Source organism: Nasonia vitripennis, chromosome 2, assembly GCF_009193385.2.
Source record: "Nasonia vitripennis strain AsymCx chromosome 2, Nvit_psr_1.1, whole genome shotgun sequence".
Lineage (NCBI taxonomy): Eukaryota > Metazoa > Arthropoda > Insecta > Hymenoptera > Pteromalidae > Nasonia > Nasonia vitripennis.
The window spans coordinates 30,820,465-30,834,348 of record NC_045758.1 but is presented as its reverse complement, the minus strand read 5'-3'; the positions used below and the strand labels follow the sequence as shown (position 1 = coordinate 30,834,348).

Below are 13,884 nucleotides of genomic sequence, written 5' to 3'. Positions count from 1 at the left end.
CATCTGCTGGCGTAAAACGGATACGGAAAGCTGGAGTCGCGGGAGCCGGGAGATTTTCGAATGGAGCCGACGTCATCTTTTCGTTATCTGCGCAACTCGACTGGAGGCCGTTTTCTCGTATGTTCTATATACCTACCGGTTTCGAAATGGTAACGGACAAGCGCTCGATTTTCAATGATCGTACGGAGAAAACGCGAGTTCGTGACGGTTTTTTCAGTGATTCCAGTACACAAAAGCTTAGCCGTAAGTTCAGGAGGGACCAGTTACGAAAGTTTCAAAGTCATCTTCCGGACATTCTGGAAATTTTATATCACCTTGCAGTCATCTCATAGATTGGGTTTTTCGGATGACGCAAGATTCCCATATTGTAGAAACGGAGCATTATTATTATTGTTGTGTAGACGGCGAGTTTTTTTTAGCGCTTGCGCACTTTAAATTCCGAGCACGCTCGACATTATTGGTACCAAATTCGGCGATTCCGCCGCGACTCTATGTAAATCGTTGGGAATTTTTTCACGGGGTTTAAAAATAAGACGTACACGTAACTTCTGGGTGTTTCACTAAGCTTTTAATAAACGGTAAAATATCTAATTCTGTGACACTTTGCAACTAACTGTATCTAAGTATCTAAACTATGTTCAGAAGCTCTGGATGCTCAACAGTTGACATAATAGAGAGCTCATTATTATCAATAATGACATTAGCCGGGACTATGCGTAAATCTGATGAATATCAATAAAAAATATACAAGTGACATTTGACTTAAGCAAAATGCTAGATTTATAAATACACTCATAAACTCGATGCTTCACATCTCTTTGGACATGTCCTTAGATGACACATGTTTGCACGCGCGTGCATATCATCAATCCATCGATCTTGATTGCTTGTCTTGATTTGGAAATAGTTCAACTATTTCGCGACTGCAGCTTTTGACTTCTCGATAAGCCAACGACGATTCTCTTTTCCCAATAATCATATTTTCAATGACGTTGATTTCCTCAGGAGAGACTGAAAGAATTCACTTTTCACTGCCACTCCGAAGCGGTGGCGGTACACTGACTGGGCATCTTTCCAAGATGTCCAACTCAACGTCTGAGTAAACGAACAGTGTACATATTCTTTTCATTGAAATTAGATTGTCCTACATTCCTGGCACATGGAATGTCAGTCCTCTGCAGCGGTTAAGATTTTAATGGATCTTCTGACTTGCTATCGTCGGCAAGAAGTGCATTCAGATCAACATCTTGCAAGTTTGAGGAATGTTGATTTGAACCTGGAAAGTAAGCCGTTATATAAGTATTGTGAATGTTTACAAATAAAAGGAAAACTCATTCTTATGTAATTCATTCGCACCGGCATGAGCTAGAAATAGGTCTTTGAGGAAACCCAGCTCTTTGTTGAGCATTTTAATCTTCTCTTCCAAGAGTTCGTTCTCCATTTTCAGCTGGTTGACACGCTCCAAAGTTTGTTGCGTACGCATCTTGCTCTTTACTCTGGACTTTTTGACGGCCTGCAAAGTAATTTTAGAGATTAAATACCTGTTACATTGCAGTGTCACAATAATCCAAGCATTACACAAGCTTACCTGATTATTCCTATCTCTGCGCTTCCTGTAATCTTCGTCGTCGTCCTCCTCAGACATTTGCTTCTTCCTCTTGTTACCGTTATTCTCTTTATTTCTGGGAGCCATCTGAAACAGCATCGTTCACAATGAATTAATTGATACTCCACGATCCTAATACTACTCGTGTGCAATAATATTATACAAATAATTCAGAGAATTCCATTTCTGCCTCTTCCTTCTGGTACAATATCAGTATGACTAACGCTCTTAAAAATCATAGCGCCGAGCCAACTTATCAAGTACGCTTTCCAATATAAGATAACACGAAAAATTCAATTATTGAGCAACACAACAACTCGTCCCTCGAGCGCACAGCCGTACCTCGTTCTGCATTTTACTTCAGAAGCCAAAAAAGCAATCGAAGCGTTTCACTTGTTTCTCAAGACAAACGCAGAGCGAAAACAATCGAGAAAAATCGTGATATCCACTCGCTTATGGAATTATCATCATCGAACGTCGTGACGCACAAACTGCTGTGATACTGGAAAATTTGTGTCGCGTGTGTGGGGAGACGGAGATCAGGCAAAACGCTTGGTAATGAAACTCACCTCTTTTATAGGCCGCTGATCGACGATTTCGCAATAAGTTGAAGCTGTGTCGTGGATGTTTGATACTTTTTTTTACGAAACGAGCGTTACCATGTGTGTACGATAACGCTGCGGGATGCTCTCTGGCTATACTAGCTCGAGAATGACGCAATTTCGCACTAAAACTGTTCAGCGTCAGCGCTACAGTTATGATACGGTAGACGTACAAGTATATATAGCGGCGGTGGTAGTTTTCATGAGCAACCGCAGCGACATCGCGTTTGGCGCCAGATTTTGAATTATGTAAATACCAAGGTGGGCGGGTTTATGTAACGTTCATGTGTATTTCTTGCGCAAAAGTGGGTAATGCGCGTGTGTTCTCTTTTCTATTTTATAATATAATGATTTTAGCGCTATTAATTGGAAATGTATAATTTGATGGATCGATGGAGATGTCTGTAGGTTTTGAAGAAAATACATCGAAAACAATCTAATATAAATCATAAGTAATTATTAGTTCAAGTACTTAAAGAGTCAGTATTATACAACTTAACATATACAGTGTTCACCACAATCAACGAGATAAAAAAATAGTTCATTTTAGTTTTACAACAGTATTTCCTCTTTGATCGTACAAAATCGCGGACAATATTTACAACTTGCACAGCGCACTTTTACAACTTAGCGTCCTAGTGCACTAAAACTATTCTCCATTTACTCGCTGTCAGACCCACTGTCGCTGCCACTTCCACTTCCGCTGCCGCTTCCGCTACCACTTCCCTCTCCATCGCTGCCACTTCCAGCCTCACTACCCGAGGGCGACCTCGATTTCGACCTTGATTTTGATCTTGATTTGGCCGGAGAACCTGATCTTGAGCGGGAGCCAGCCGGGGAACCTGACCTAGACCGCGAGGCAGCGGACTTGGCGGGCGAGCCCGATCTAGAGCGTGACTCCGACTTGGCAGGAGAACCAGATCTTGAGCGCGATCCGGACTGGGAACGTGAACGGGATCGTGAACGAGATTGGGACTTTGACTGACTGCGTTCGGAGCGTGCCGAGCGGACTGAACGTGTCGAACGAGCCTTGGACGGAGATCGAGATCTGGACTTGGAAGGCGATGCAGATTTGGAGCGGGACTTGCGGCTGGAGGCACGAGAGGAGGCTCGGGATGAAGCACGCGAGCCGTTTTCTTTATCCTCTTTTTCCTCATTTTCTTCATTAACGGAGCCTTCTGAAAATGTATCAGAAAAATATATATTAGTATAAAGAAGTTTTGGAGACGTGAATGTATGACGTAGAGCGTTTAAAAACAAACCTTTTTCTTCATTTTTCTCCTCGGTCTTTTGAGTCTCTGCTTCCTCCTCTTCTTCCTCCTCTTCCTCTTCTTCATCGTCCTCGCAGGGAGGCTCAAGTTGCTTCTCGCGGAACCTCTGCATCTTGAATTCATTTGCATTCAGCGGTCGATGGCGTACTACCAATCTCGTATTGTTAACAGGTGCGCCAACTTTTTGTCTTCGTTTGCTCAGTCTGACGCGAGTTTCCAACTCATTGTAATAAACTCCATCTTCGCGCATAACCAGGAAATAATTCTCTTCGTAACCTTTAGAAGCTTTACTCTTGACGTTCCAATTGTATTCTCGGGCCATTTTGTATTCGTACTCGTCTTCGTCGGCATAATCGATTCCTGAGCAAAAGTCCCTCTTTCTCTTTTCCAAAGTCTCTTCCAAAGGTAGGAAGTAAGCCACGAATTGCTCTCCACTTTCGTCCATCACACCCCTGCAATACACAAAACCATTTAGTACTCATAAGTTTTATAATAATAATAAATAAAAATAGGACTGTGAGTAGTTTTAAATAGGAGACTAACCTAATCATAGCCTGTGACATTTCCTCAATCTGTGCCGGCATAGACAGTCCCATGGGAGCTGGGTCAGAATCGAATATAACTTGTGCACAAGGATATTTCCATATCTTGAAGTCTGGATAAACAGGAAAGACTTCTACTGGCGTAACGTTTGGTTTACTGTAGTGCCTTTCAATAGGCTTCTTATTGTCTTCGAATGTCTTCTCAATAGCTCGAATTTGAGAATCCCTATCCATGTACAATGTCTCTTCCTTGAAGTGTTTTTTAATATTATGCCCAACCTTGGCTTCCACTTTGTCTGAAGTAGTTTGCGGCTGGAAGCGGGTTTGTTCTGTGGAGATATACTCAGTGCGCCTGAGCCAGGACACACTCTTGGCGTGATGCTTGGATCTTTTTGAATCTTGCTGTGTGATCACATCTTCTTCCAGTAACTTTTCATCTAACGGATCCATCTCATATGGGATCTTGGGATCACAGGCATATGTGTCCCTATTAATAAGGTCAATTGGCACTCCCAAATCATGTTCAGTAAGCACTTCATATTTGTGGTTGCGCTCTAGCGATGTGGGATTGTACTGAATGAACCTGCGACAAAGAATGAAAAATGTGTGTGAAGTGGGAAAATTTTTATGTTAAACTTGTTCGATGTAGAATACGATTTAACTTACCTTGTGGATTCAAAGGGGTAGCTAATAAACTTCGGATCAAAAGCGATGTCCGGCAGGGTGTTGCAGTATTTGACCTTACAAATCAGCTCCAATCTTGAATAAAAAGCGTAAAAGTGAGAAACAATGCTGAATTTGTAACACTTGGGATGCACAGTGTATAGGTTAGGAAGTCTTTATTTACCTCTTTTCCGTCGGTCTCGCCGCGCCGCGCTTGTCGGCTGCGCCGTTCTGGATTGTCGGCGGCATCGTTCCTGATGTTCGCAACTGCTTACGCAGTTAACTGCAGCTTCAAATTGTATTTTATCGTCCCGAACTAAGTGAGGCTACTTTACTTATAAACTCGATAATATACTGCAAGCGCAGGTGATCTGGCCAAGATGCCGTTCACTAGGAAACTATAACTCCATTATTGCACGGTGCAAATGTGCAATATGTTTGGGCTGCCCTCTGCGGGCTAATGCATCAGTGAATATTCCCATGCGCATGTCCCAGCCTGACACGTGACGACGTGCACGCGAGATTTGAATGGAGGAAAACATTGATCTATTTGACGCTGATAATATTAATAAAATAACTTACCAATCCTTGAGACTCTTCACCGTCGATTTAATCCTTCTAAATACAATATCCACTGGACAAACGAAAATAAATAGAAAAGAGTTAGGCGCCAAATAACAGAAACTGTGGTGAAAGACAGTAAAAAGACACTGCATTTTACGGAGATTTATTTTTATTTCTCGAACATTAGGACAAAATTGTAATCAATCGTTATTATTATCGTAAATTTATAATATTGGTAATAATTAATGGTTTTATATTTAATACCGACGAGAGTTTTTCATTTCATAATGTAGTTAGCATTATTATGCTGTTTTCTTTTTGTTCTTTTTCGCGGCATCACACGCACCCATTATATTTTTCCGCACACTCTCAAAAAACAATTTATAGCAAAACACAAACAAACAGCGCTCGATTAGTTCGAGAGTATTTTTTTTTTTTTTTTTTTTTTTTTTTAAGGAAAATGCGGCCCGCAGTGTGTATATCATATATAATATGTAGGTGCAACAATCGTACGAACGTATTTTTTCCATTTTTGAATTTTGCGGTACGTCTCGCACAACATATAGAATCGTGTCCGTCTTTCCAGGGAACAATCCCACTATTATTCTGTGTATAGTAAAAACAATAATTAGTTACACTTACACAGTCGTATCAGTTATAAGCGCTGCCTTGCAACAATTACTCGTCTCCCCTATGTCGCCATACTCTTCCGTCTATTATTTTTATACAACTGTATCATTATAAAACAAAAAGTAAACAATTGGAGCTGGTTTAACAAGTGTTGAGAAATAATATGTATGCATATATATATAGAACAGGCATTATAGTTTAATATCCGCGAGAGTGAGACGTACCGATATAACAATCACTTATTATTATATAAAAATGAAAAAAAGTGTAGTCAAAAAAGGAACGGTTGCGCGTTTCGGGCGAGTTATATCTGTTCTTTTCCCAAAGTTGAGAAACAAGGTTTACACGTGTTCGCGTATACACATATGTCGATTAAAATTGAATACACATCTACCTATACAAATAACGTATAACTTCTATACAACGAGAAAGTGACAACGCAGTTATGTGTATATTTAACCGATGTATATTAGAGATATAGCTCTGCAATCCTTACTGAGAAATGTTCCGTAGAAACATGTAAAAATATCGAAACGCATGTACGGGTGAACTTTATCAACAGTTGAAATTTTAAGTACATCGTTTAGCTTGACTATAGACTCGAAGCAAGTAAAAATTGTGAGCAACAACGGGATGAACAAGTTTTTGATATACTTTATTTATCAAATCGAATATTTCAATACTACGGGGAGTCTCGTGAGCGAACAATGCCAAAGGCTATTTTGAATAGTATATATTATACTTTGAATAAGATTCATTTTTTGTCTATATAATATAAGCTCAATTCTTGATAAGTGTATACCTAATACTCTTCAAATGATAAACAACATTGTATAAAGGCTTAATAGTTCGCGGAACCGACTTATATAAAGGTATCGTTTAATGTTTTTGCTTCAATTAAAATTTGTTGCCTGCTCATGCTTCGTTATATATTTCTAATGTACTGTGCTAATTCATAATCGTCACATATCTGAATCGACATTAGTTTAGGCCAAACAGTGAGTATCTGCTCGATGTCCACGTTTTTTTTTTATATTTATCTCGTTGACGCCCTTAATATGATTCTGGTTTACTTTTTTCAGTTGGTCAGTTTTTTTCTGTATTTCACCCCTCGATGCATGATTTTTCGGACCAAACGCTTGTAATCAGTTATTCGTCGACTTCACTATAATATGTGTTCAGTTTTTTGTTTCAGGTTTTTTATCATAGCGTAAAAATATCGGTTTAACCGCTTAACGTATTTGACCGTATGCATATAAATATATATATATAAAGTTGCGTATATAAAGAAATAAAAATAAAACGTCAATAAAAAAATAGTATAATAAAAAGAAGAATTTTCAAAAGGTTTGCGAGTTTTGGAAGGTTTTCTCTTTTAACTGTTTTCAGAACTTTATTGCAAAGTTGTTCTACAATATGTATATATATAAAAGGACAGCTTTGTTTATATATAACAATAATAATGAAAGACTATTGTAATTGTATGATGTTTTTAGTATCTGAGTACATGAAATATTTATTTTAAAATTTGACAATAATTATTTGATTTATTCGAGTTTTTTCTTGTATTTTTTTTTCTAATGTCTTTTTTGGTATTTCATATTACGTTCGTTAAGAGGTTAAATTTGTTTTAAGTATAATTTCGTGTAGTTTTTTTTTTCATGAAGACGCGGCAGGTCTACAGTAAAGCCCTGAGTCAACAAGTGGCACACACCCATAGTATTAAATATTTCAATCTTGTCGACGATCGAAGATCATTCAAGCTCTGCCTCGCTGAAAGTATATTCATCTCCTTTCTTATGTCTTCTGGCTTTCTCTCCACTAATAGACACATGAAAACTTAAATCTACGACATTAAAATTCAGGACAATGACACAATCGCATATTCAAGACGAAGGATAAAATCGACAGATTATATTACGTGCGCGCACATCTTGGTATACGACAGAGAAACAGAAGTCGATATCATGGGGGGAGCAAGGCTGAGAAGAAAGGAGTACATCAATCGACTCTTGTGTGTCAAACGTCGAGCTAAAATCGGCAACTTGCATGAATCTTCAATAAGACGGAATACAAATGAAAATCGTGTAATCTCATTGTTATCGAAGCACAAAGTTGAATTTTCAGGTCATTTATAACAACGGAGATATACGGCTTTGAATGAAGAATGAATCGATTGAATGTATACGGGAAGGAAACTTCATGCAAGCTCCCAACAGTGTTGCTGTTCTCAAGCTTGTTTGTGAAGCTTATTATATACACATGGTAAGTATCTATAGACTTTCAGCCGAGAGCTTGACTCGGTCAGGCGTCGACGACTCGCGGTAGTAAATTCTTTTCTATATAACAAGAAGAAACAACTTTAAGCATGACCAGCTTCGCTTTTATCGCGTCTACACCGCGCGCACATTGTTGTAAACCTCGCGCCATTTACTTTTCTTTTTTGGTATCGCGCTCGCAATCGGCTATATTCCGCAAAATTTTTTTTTTTCATCCTTGAATAGGTATTTTTTTTTGTTTTGTTAATGTAGAGCGATACGGCAATAAAGATATGGCAGCGCGGAAATACCGGCGTCTATTTTGAAGAGCTTTCAATTATAATCGATTAAAGTTGCGTCGTACGCATTCATATAGGAAACGAAATATTGCACACAATGAATACAACAATCATATTACGCAGTCCATCTGAAGTTGCAATATCTTTTTCTGGTAACATCGGCTGCTTTAGATAACGGTTTAGTTGAATTGAATATTTGTTTGCCTTTGCTTCTGCTTTGATAATTCAAGATTCGTCGATCGATACATAGAACGGTTAATCAATAGTCGATATAATGATATAGCGCAGTGGTGCTGGCGGTAATAGTAAAATTGCAATGTCAATGACGATGACAGAGAATAACAGTATATAATATGATAATAATAATGGCAATATAATCGTATAACGCGTATAGTAAGTCTGAGAAGAAATTAATGGCAAATACTTTATACAACAATCACACGTAGAAGCGACGAATTACAGAATAGTAGAAATAACTATATTCATATAACTTTTAATTTTACCTTAATAATATTTATATTTATATTTATATTATATATATATTATTTATATTTATATAGTACTTTTTTTCATTCTTGCAATATATTAAATCATACCTTTATCGTAGTTTCTTTTATTAATATGTATATATTTATATATTTATATATAATATATATACGATGGCGAAAAATGTTCCTTTAATCTTTCTCTTATTTAGATGGAGATTTTCATTTATACTTAGTTTTACACACTATAGTAAAGGATGTACGAACGTGTAGAAAGATTCATATCGTAGTGACTTAAATTCGATAAAAATTCAATCTTAATCGCTTAATGCCTCTCCACTCTCTTCTCTCAAATTTGCTGCTGCACTCTCATATTTTTTTTTACTTTTTTTACCAAAAATTTTCTCTTTCTCTCGGTGACGAGCAACCAACTATTTAGCGCACGCGGCAAGCTTCGTTGCTGACTCCACACTCTTATACTCATTTGTTTGTCTTTTTTGTTTCTTTTGTTTTAATTAAATTCATATGTATGTATTTATATAACATTTATTATATAAAGAGAGATACGACAGAGAGCGCGGATCATACTCGGAGTACACTTGTCCTCGTCGCGTTCGCCCGACCCTGAACAACTCAAGCTTTGGTTTGCCCACCGATTCTTTCGTTCGTTTGTAAGCATCGAATTCTACATTCAACTCATCACCATCATCCCCTCTAAAATGCTCCCTCGAAGCTCCATATCGGCTACCCTCGCAGCATACGTGCGCGCCATTCACTCTTACTCTCGCTCATATCATCATCATTACCATCATCATTATCGTCGTCGTCATCATCAAAATCATCCACTTCATAAACTCGTGTTTACTTACTTATGAAAAAAGTTTATCTCTTCTTACTTTTTCACACTCGAACATATGTATGTACATATACATGCGCGTGAAAGGGTGAAAGTGATTCATATTATAATTTTATTATTTTTTTCTTTTACTTTATTTCTCTCTCGCTATACGGCAAACTTCATGTTGCGCGCGACGACGCTACACATATATAAGTAGTATATAGAGCAGCTCGTGTGTGTGTAAGTGTCTCCGGCGTCGCGATCTTTTTCTCTTTTGCTCCTGATATTTATTCCCTAATTAGTACGAGAGTACGAGATGCTAGAGTAACAACGTAAACATTACAGGGTGTGCCTTCACGTTTATTAATATACGCACTATATAGAAATGACTTTTTTTTTATACGAAAGAAACGACTCGTGGAAGATTTAAAAGATTTTTTTCCTGTACAATTCATTATATCATCATTATCATAATCATCGTCGACCGCTATCTTAAAGCCTGCTCAGGCAGCTACTGCCACCGATCCTTCGATCCTCCCATATCGCCAACGGATCCGCTACATTCGTTTATCAGCAGCATCAATGTTATTATTATTATTATTTTTTTTTTTCATCGTAAAGTGACAGTAGTTTTTTCTTGTTTATATATATAATATGTATATCATATTTGAACTTGACAAAGTGTTAACGAGTCGGGAAAAATTTGAGCAATACGTGTGTCTTTGTGTCTGTCGTCGCTATTACACATCGGAAAGAAAAAACTACGCTGGTGTGTACGAGAGCTTCAATCACTCTCGGAAAGATTCCGCACGTATCGCGCCGTTGAAACATTATTTATTTTATTTTGCTTACATATTCTGGTAGACATGTCGTGCTCTCCCCATCGCAGCCTCACGATCCTTCGCGATAAAACGGACGATTTCGGTTTTTCTGGCCTTACATACTTCATCAACGATTCTAAAAAGATAGAAAAGAACGACCGCGTGAAGCTCGTAAAAACTCAAATGCGCGAGAACGAGAAACGTTCGAGACGTATGGTTTATATATAATATTTATTTTCATATATGCGTAGATAATAAACACTTACGCACGCAGCCTCACACACGGACGCACACTTACAGCAGGACAACACACAGCTCCGAGCGATTACAATTTTTGCGTTATTATTATTATTATTTTTTGCATTTTTATAATATCTTTTATTTTTTTGGATGCTTTGGTTTAAAATCTTTTCCTCTCTTCCGGGCGCTCGTACATAGTATATTCAGAGAGTATAGTTATTCCTTTTTCTCTTGTTTAATTTAGCTGTGTTTCGTGTATGTGTGTTATGTGTTGTTGCAGATGCCTTTTTACATGTGTCTTTCTTTCTCTCTGTTTCCATCATCAAACGGATATACGTAGTAGAGCATTGGAGCGATTGTAAGTCGTGCGCTTGCGCGAGTCGAGTGCATCAGCTATCGAATCGTGTGTGTTGTGTGTATGCGTGTATATAGGTGCGGAACAGTTGAGGAACGCTGACGATTGGTCCGATCGGAGTCTCTTCTCTATCTATATGTGTATATATCTCTCGCTTATAATTCTCCTCAGCCCCTTGTTTTCGCAGTAGCGACGATCATCCACCACCATTTCTCTTTACCTCGGGCGTGTTTAATACTTTCTTTTTGTGTGTCGTCCTCCGCTTGATACTCGACCCGCTATGGCCATTTCTTTTTTTTTTTTAAGTTTGTCCAATTTTCACCGTGTCTCTCAACAAGCTCAGGATTCAATATCATGCACCGTGGTAACCTCGTTGATCTCCCTCTGTTGATCTCTCTTAAAATCATCTTTCACCATCATCATCATCATCATCATCATCATCATCATCATCATCATCATCATCATTATCTTCTTTTTCTCGACTATGTATACTTAAGTAGACACTGAAATGCTGGCCCTTATCGTTTCGATAGCAGTCTTGTTGATCCGAGGGTCTCGGGCCCGGACGAAGAGACCCCTGAGTGGTTGTGTGTGTTTTTTAATAAGTTGTTTTTCTCTCTCTTAATATTTTTGTTTTGTTTTGTTGCAGTTTCTTGCTTTTCTCGATTGAGAGATTAACGCGGCTATATAGGTGGCACGTTGGTCGATTTTAAGGCTCGAACTGGCCGAAGATCACTCTAAGCGACTCGCTTCTCTACGGTACGCGCTTAAAATTTGTTACTCTAGCTAAGAAATATAAGAGTTGTAAGCATGGTTCCCTCTCTCACGTCACCGCTTCCGTCTCTTCGTCTCGTGCAGTGTAGGATATAAGTACGGGTATAGCTGCTGCTTCTGCTACGCGTTTCCCTCAACATCATCGTTATCATCATCATTATCATCATCATCATTGTCTGCATCGCCTCTCGCAACAATAATCCTCGGCTTAATCATCATCATCATCATCATCATTATCATCATCATCATCAAAATCATCATCAACATCATCAGTGGGACAACAACGTGTTTTGTTAGGTGTAAGTGTGTTGTAGCTACAGCTTTTGGGTTGTTCTTCTTAGCTCTTGGTTTTCTGGCGCTTGTTGCTGCAGGCGTTGAAAGCGGCGCCGTCGGCGCTGCAGCCGCTGCTGTTGCTGTTGTCGAGTTGACGGTGAAATTCGCCGGGTCGTTTAAGCACACCTTACTTGTTGAAGGAGAAGGGCGAGGGGCCCGTCACCGCGCTCCGATGGAAGTGCACGTTCTGCCACTTGTTGTCCTTCTTGTGCCAGACGCGGCTCTCCTCGCTCTGCTGGGTGTGTGCCACGCCTTGCCTGCAACGAATCGTTAAACATTTATCTCTCTCTCTCTCCCCCCCCCCCACTATTAATCGCATAATTAATCACGCGAGCTGTACTTCGTCAAATTTATCGGCACGATTTACACGTAACTGGAATATCAATCGAGCGCTTGTCAATTTTTAACCGAACCATACGCGTATTACACGCACGGGCCGATCAATCTCCGGCGAATCTATCCCTCTCGTTAATAAGTTAATCGAGCCAACGTGTATATAGAGCAGCTGCGCGCATGATCGATCACACGCACACACACACACATGATGTATACGTACTTGTCCATGTACTGGGTGAGTCTGACGTACGCGATGCAGGCGGCGTCCTCGCCGAGCAGGTGCACGTGGGGATTCAGGATCGTTGTGTTAACGGCCTTGCAGTTCTTCCCGAGTACTACTTTGATAAACATACGCGTAAATAATTATTCACGCAATTCGGCTGTTAGTAAGTAGTACACATTCAGTATATATTCGCTATAGATCAATTCGCACACGCAGACAAATATGATGGCGTGGATAACAAGTGCAGCGAACGAAGATTATAATTCGGGTAGGAAGTCTATGGGAAGTGTACTAATTGAGATAGGAGCCCGGGAGAGGGAGATATAGAGATAGATAGAAAAAGTTATTAAGAGGTGGGTTAATGAAGAAAGTTTATCGAAGCATACGCTCTCTCACCGCAGCCGCGTCTTTGCGACCCATGCAGTTCTCTCTCCCTCTCTCTTATACTCCGACCGACGGATATCGCCGAAAGAGGAAGAGAGAAGTTTAGTTCGAAAGTTTCGGTCTTTTCGTCCTTGACTATACCACACTCTGGTATTCATTTTTATTTTAATCGCTCGACGTGACGCGGATGCGTTTTGTACTTCTTCGGCGAAAGCAATTGGTACTTAGGTCATAATGAGGGCATATGTTACAGAGTGAAGAGTGTTAGTGTGTACGAGAGATCAAATCGAAAAGTAGTAGTAGTTATAAGTCGAAAAACATAAGAAGCTTAGCCAAATAAAAATTGAGAAAACGGGATGTGAGCTTAGTGGTGGTATACCATATTATGGTGTAGTTTGGTATATTAGTAGTAGGCGGTGCGACAGAGAAGGCGGTTATATATATACATATCACATCACAAAAGCACATCGACATTCGCAAGGTGTGCGAGCTGTTACTCTGCGGCGTTAGTGTGTAATGCAAATAAGATATAATTACCATTATCAAAGTAAAATTTGTGAAATTCCATTCCCTCGACTAAATTACCTAGAGCCTCTGGTTCGAACGCGGTCAGGTGGGGATCACAGATTTTCCTGAAATTTCAACGAAACTTTATTACTC

The 13,884-nt window shown here is 39.2% G+C and overlaps 3 protein-coding genes across 41 annotated transcripts in view; all 3 read right to left on the bottom strand.

The window, feature by feature from the left end:
- Positions 1–546: 546 nt before the first annotated feature.
- LOC100122581 (CCAAT/enhancer-binding protein gamma) lies at positions 547–2,853 on the bottom strand. Of its 3 annotated transcripts, none has more exons than XM_003425818.3 (4): positions 2,176–2,853; positions 1,589–1,693; positions 1,357–1,513; positions 547–1,276 (listed from the first exon to the last, which is right to left on the bottom strand). In XM_003425818.3, the coding sequence occupies exons 2-4, from the start codon at positions 1,691–1,693 to the stop codon at positions 1,185–1,187; spliced, it is 354 nt and encodes a 117-aa protein (XP_003425866.1). In that variant the 5' UTR covers positions 2,176–2,853; the 3' UTR covers positions 547–1,184. The 3 variants fall into 3 exon arrangements, with proteins under 3 accessions (XP_003425866.1, XP_001606194.1, XP_016838009.1); XM_001606144.6 differs by having other exon boundaries at positions 1,770–2,176; XM_016982520.3 differs by lacking the exon at positions 2,176–2,853 and adding an exon at positions 1,949–2,151.
- LOC100122568 (RNA polymerase II-associated factor 1 homolog) lies at positions 2,646–5,120 on the bottom strand. The gene is made up of 5 exons (XM_001606131.6): positions 4,869–5,120; positions 4,688–4,780; positions 4,023–4,604; positions 3,471–3,931; positions 2,646–3,386 (listed from the first exon to the last, which is right to left on the bottom strand). Exons 1-5 carry the CDS (start codon positions 4,931–4,933, stop codon positions 2,869–2,871), a joined length of 1,719 nt encoding a protein of 572 aa, XP_001606181.1. The 5' UTR covers positions 4,934–5,120; the 3' UTR covers positions 2,646–2,868.
- A 552-nt stretch (positions 5,121–5,672) lies between these two features.
- Positions 5,673–13,884, bottom strand: part of LOC100122555 (calcium/calmodulin-dependent protein kinase type II alpha chain) — a 64,881-nt gene continuing 56,669 nt past the window's right edge. For 25 of the 37 annotated variants that reach the window (XM_008206144.4, XM_008206148.4, XM_008206151.4 and 22 more), the window contains 3 exons: positions 13,762–13,856; positions 12,838–12,955; positions 5,673–12,538 (listed from right to left, as the gene is read on the bottom strand). In XM_008206144.4, coding sequence (XP_008204366.1) covers positions 12,409–12,538; positions 12,838–12,955; positions 13,762–13,856 — 343 coding nt within the window. In that variant the 3' untranslated portion in view covers positions 5,673–12,408. The remainder of the gene's footprint in view (positions 12,539–12,837; positions 12,956–13,761; positions 13,857–13,884) is intronic. The other 12 variants (XM_031924987.2, XM_031924991.2, XM_032597359.1 and 9 more) reach the window with 1 other exon arrangement.

Bases quoted from the DNA above. Each gene is read 5' to 3' on its own strand.
- LOC100122581 (XM_001606144.6), bottom strand. From the start codon at position 1,790: ATGGAATTCTCTGAATTATTT. The intron at 1,514-1,588 runs GTAAGCTTGTGT...ATTACTTTGCAG, and splicing joins GCAGAGATAGGAATAATCAG to GCCGTCAAAAAGTCCAGAGT. The intron at 1,277-1,356 runs GTGCGAATGAAT...CTTACTTTCCAG, and splicing joins CCTATTTCTAGCTCATGCCG to GTTCAAATCAACATTCCTCA.
- LOC100122568 (XM_001606131.6), bottom strand. From the start codon at position 4,933: ATGCCGCCGACAATCCAGAACGGCGCAGCCGACAAGCGCGGCGCGGCG. The intron at 4,605-4,687 runs GTAAGTTAAATC...TCTTTGTCGCAG, and splicing joins TACCCCTTTGAATCCACAAG to GTTCATTCAGTACAATCCCA. The intron at 3,387-3,470 runs GTTTGTTTTTAA...ATACATTTTCAG, and splicing joins GGAGAAAAATGAAGAAAAAG to AAGGCTCCGTTAATGAAGAA.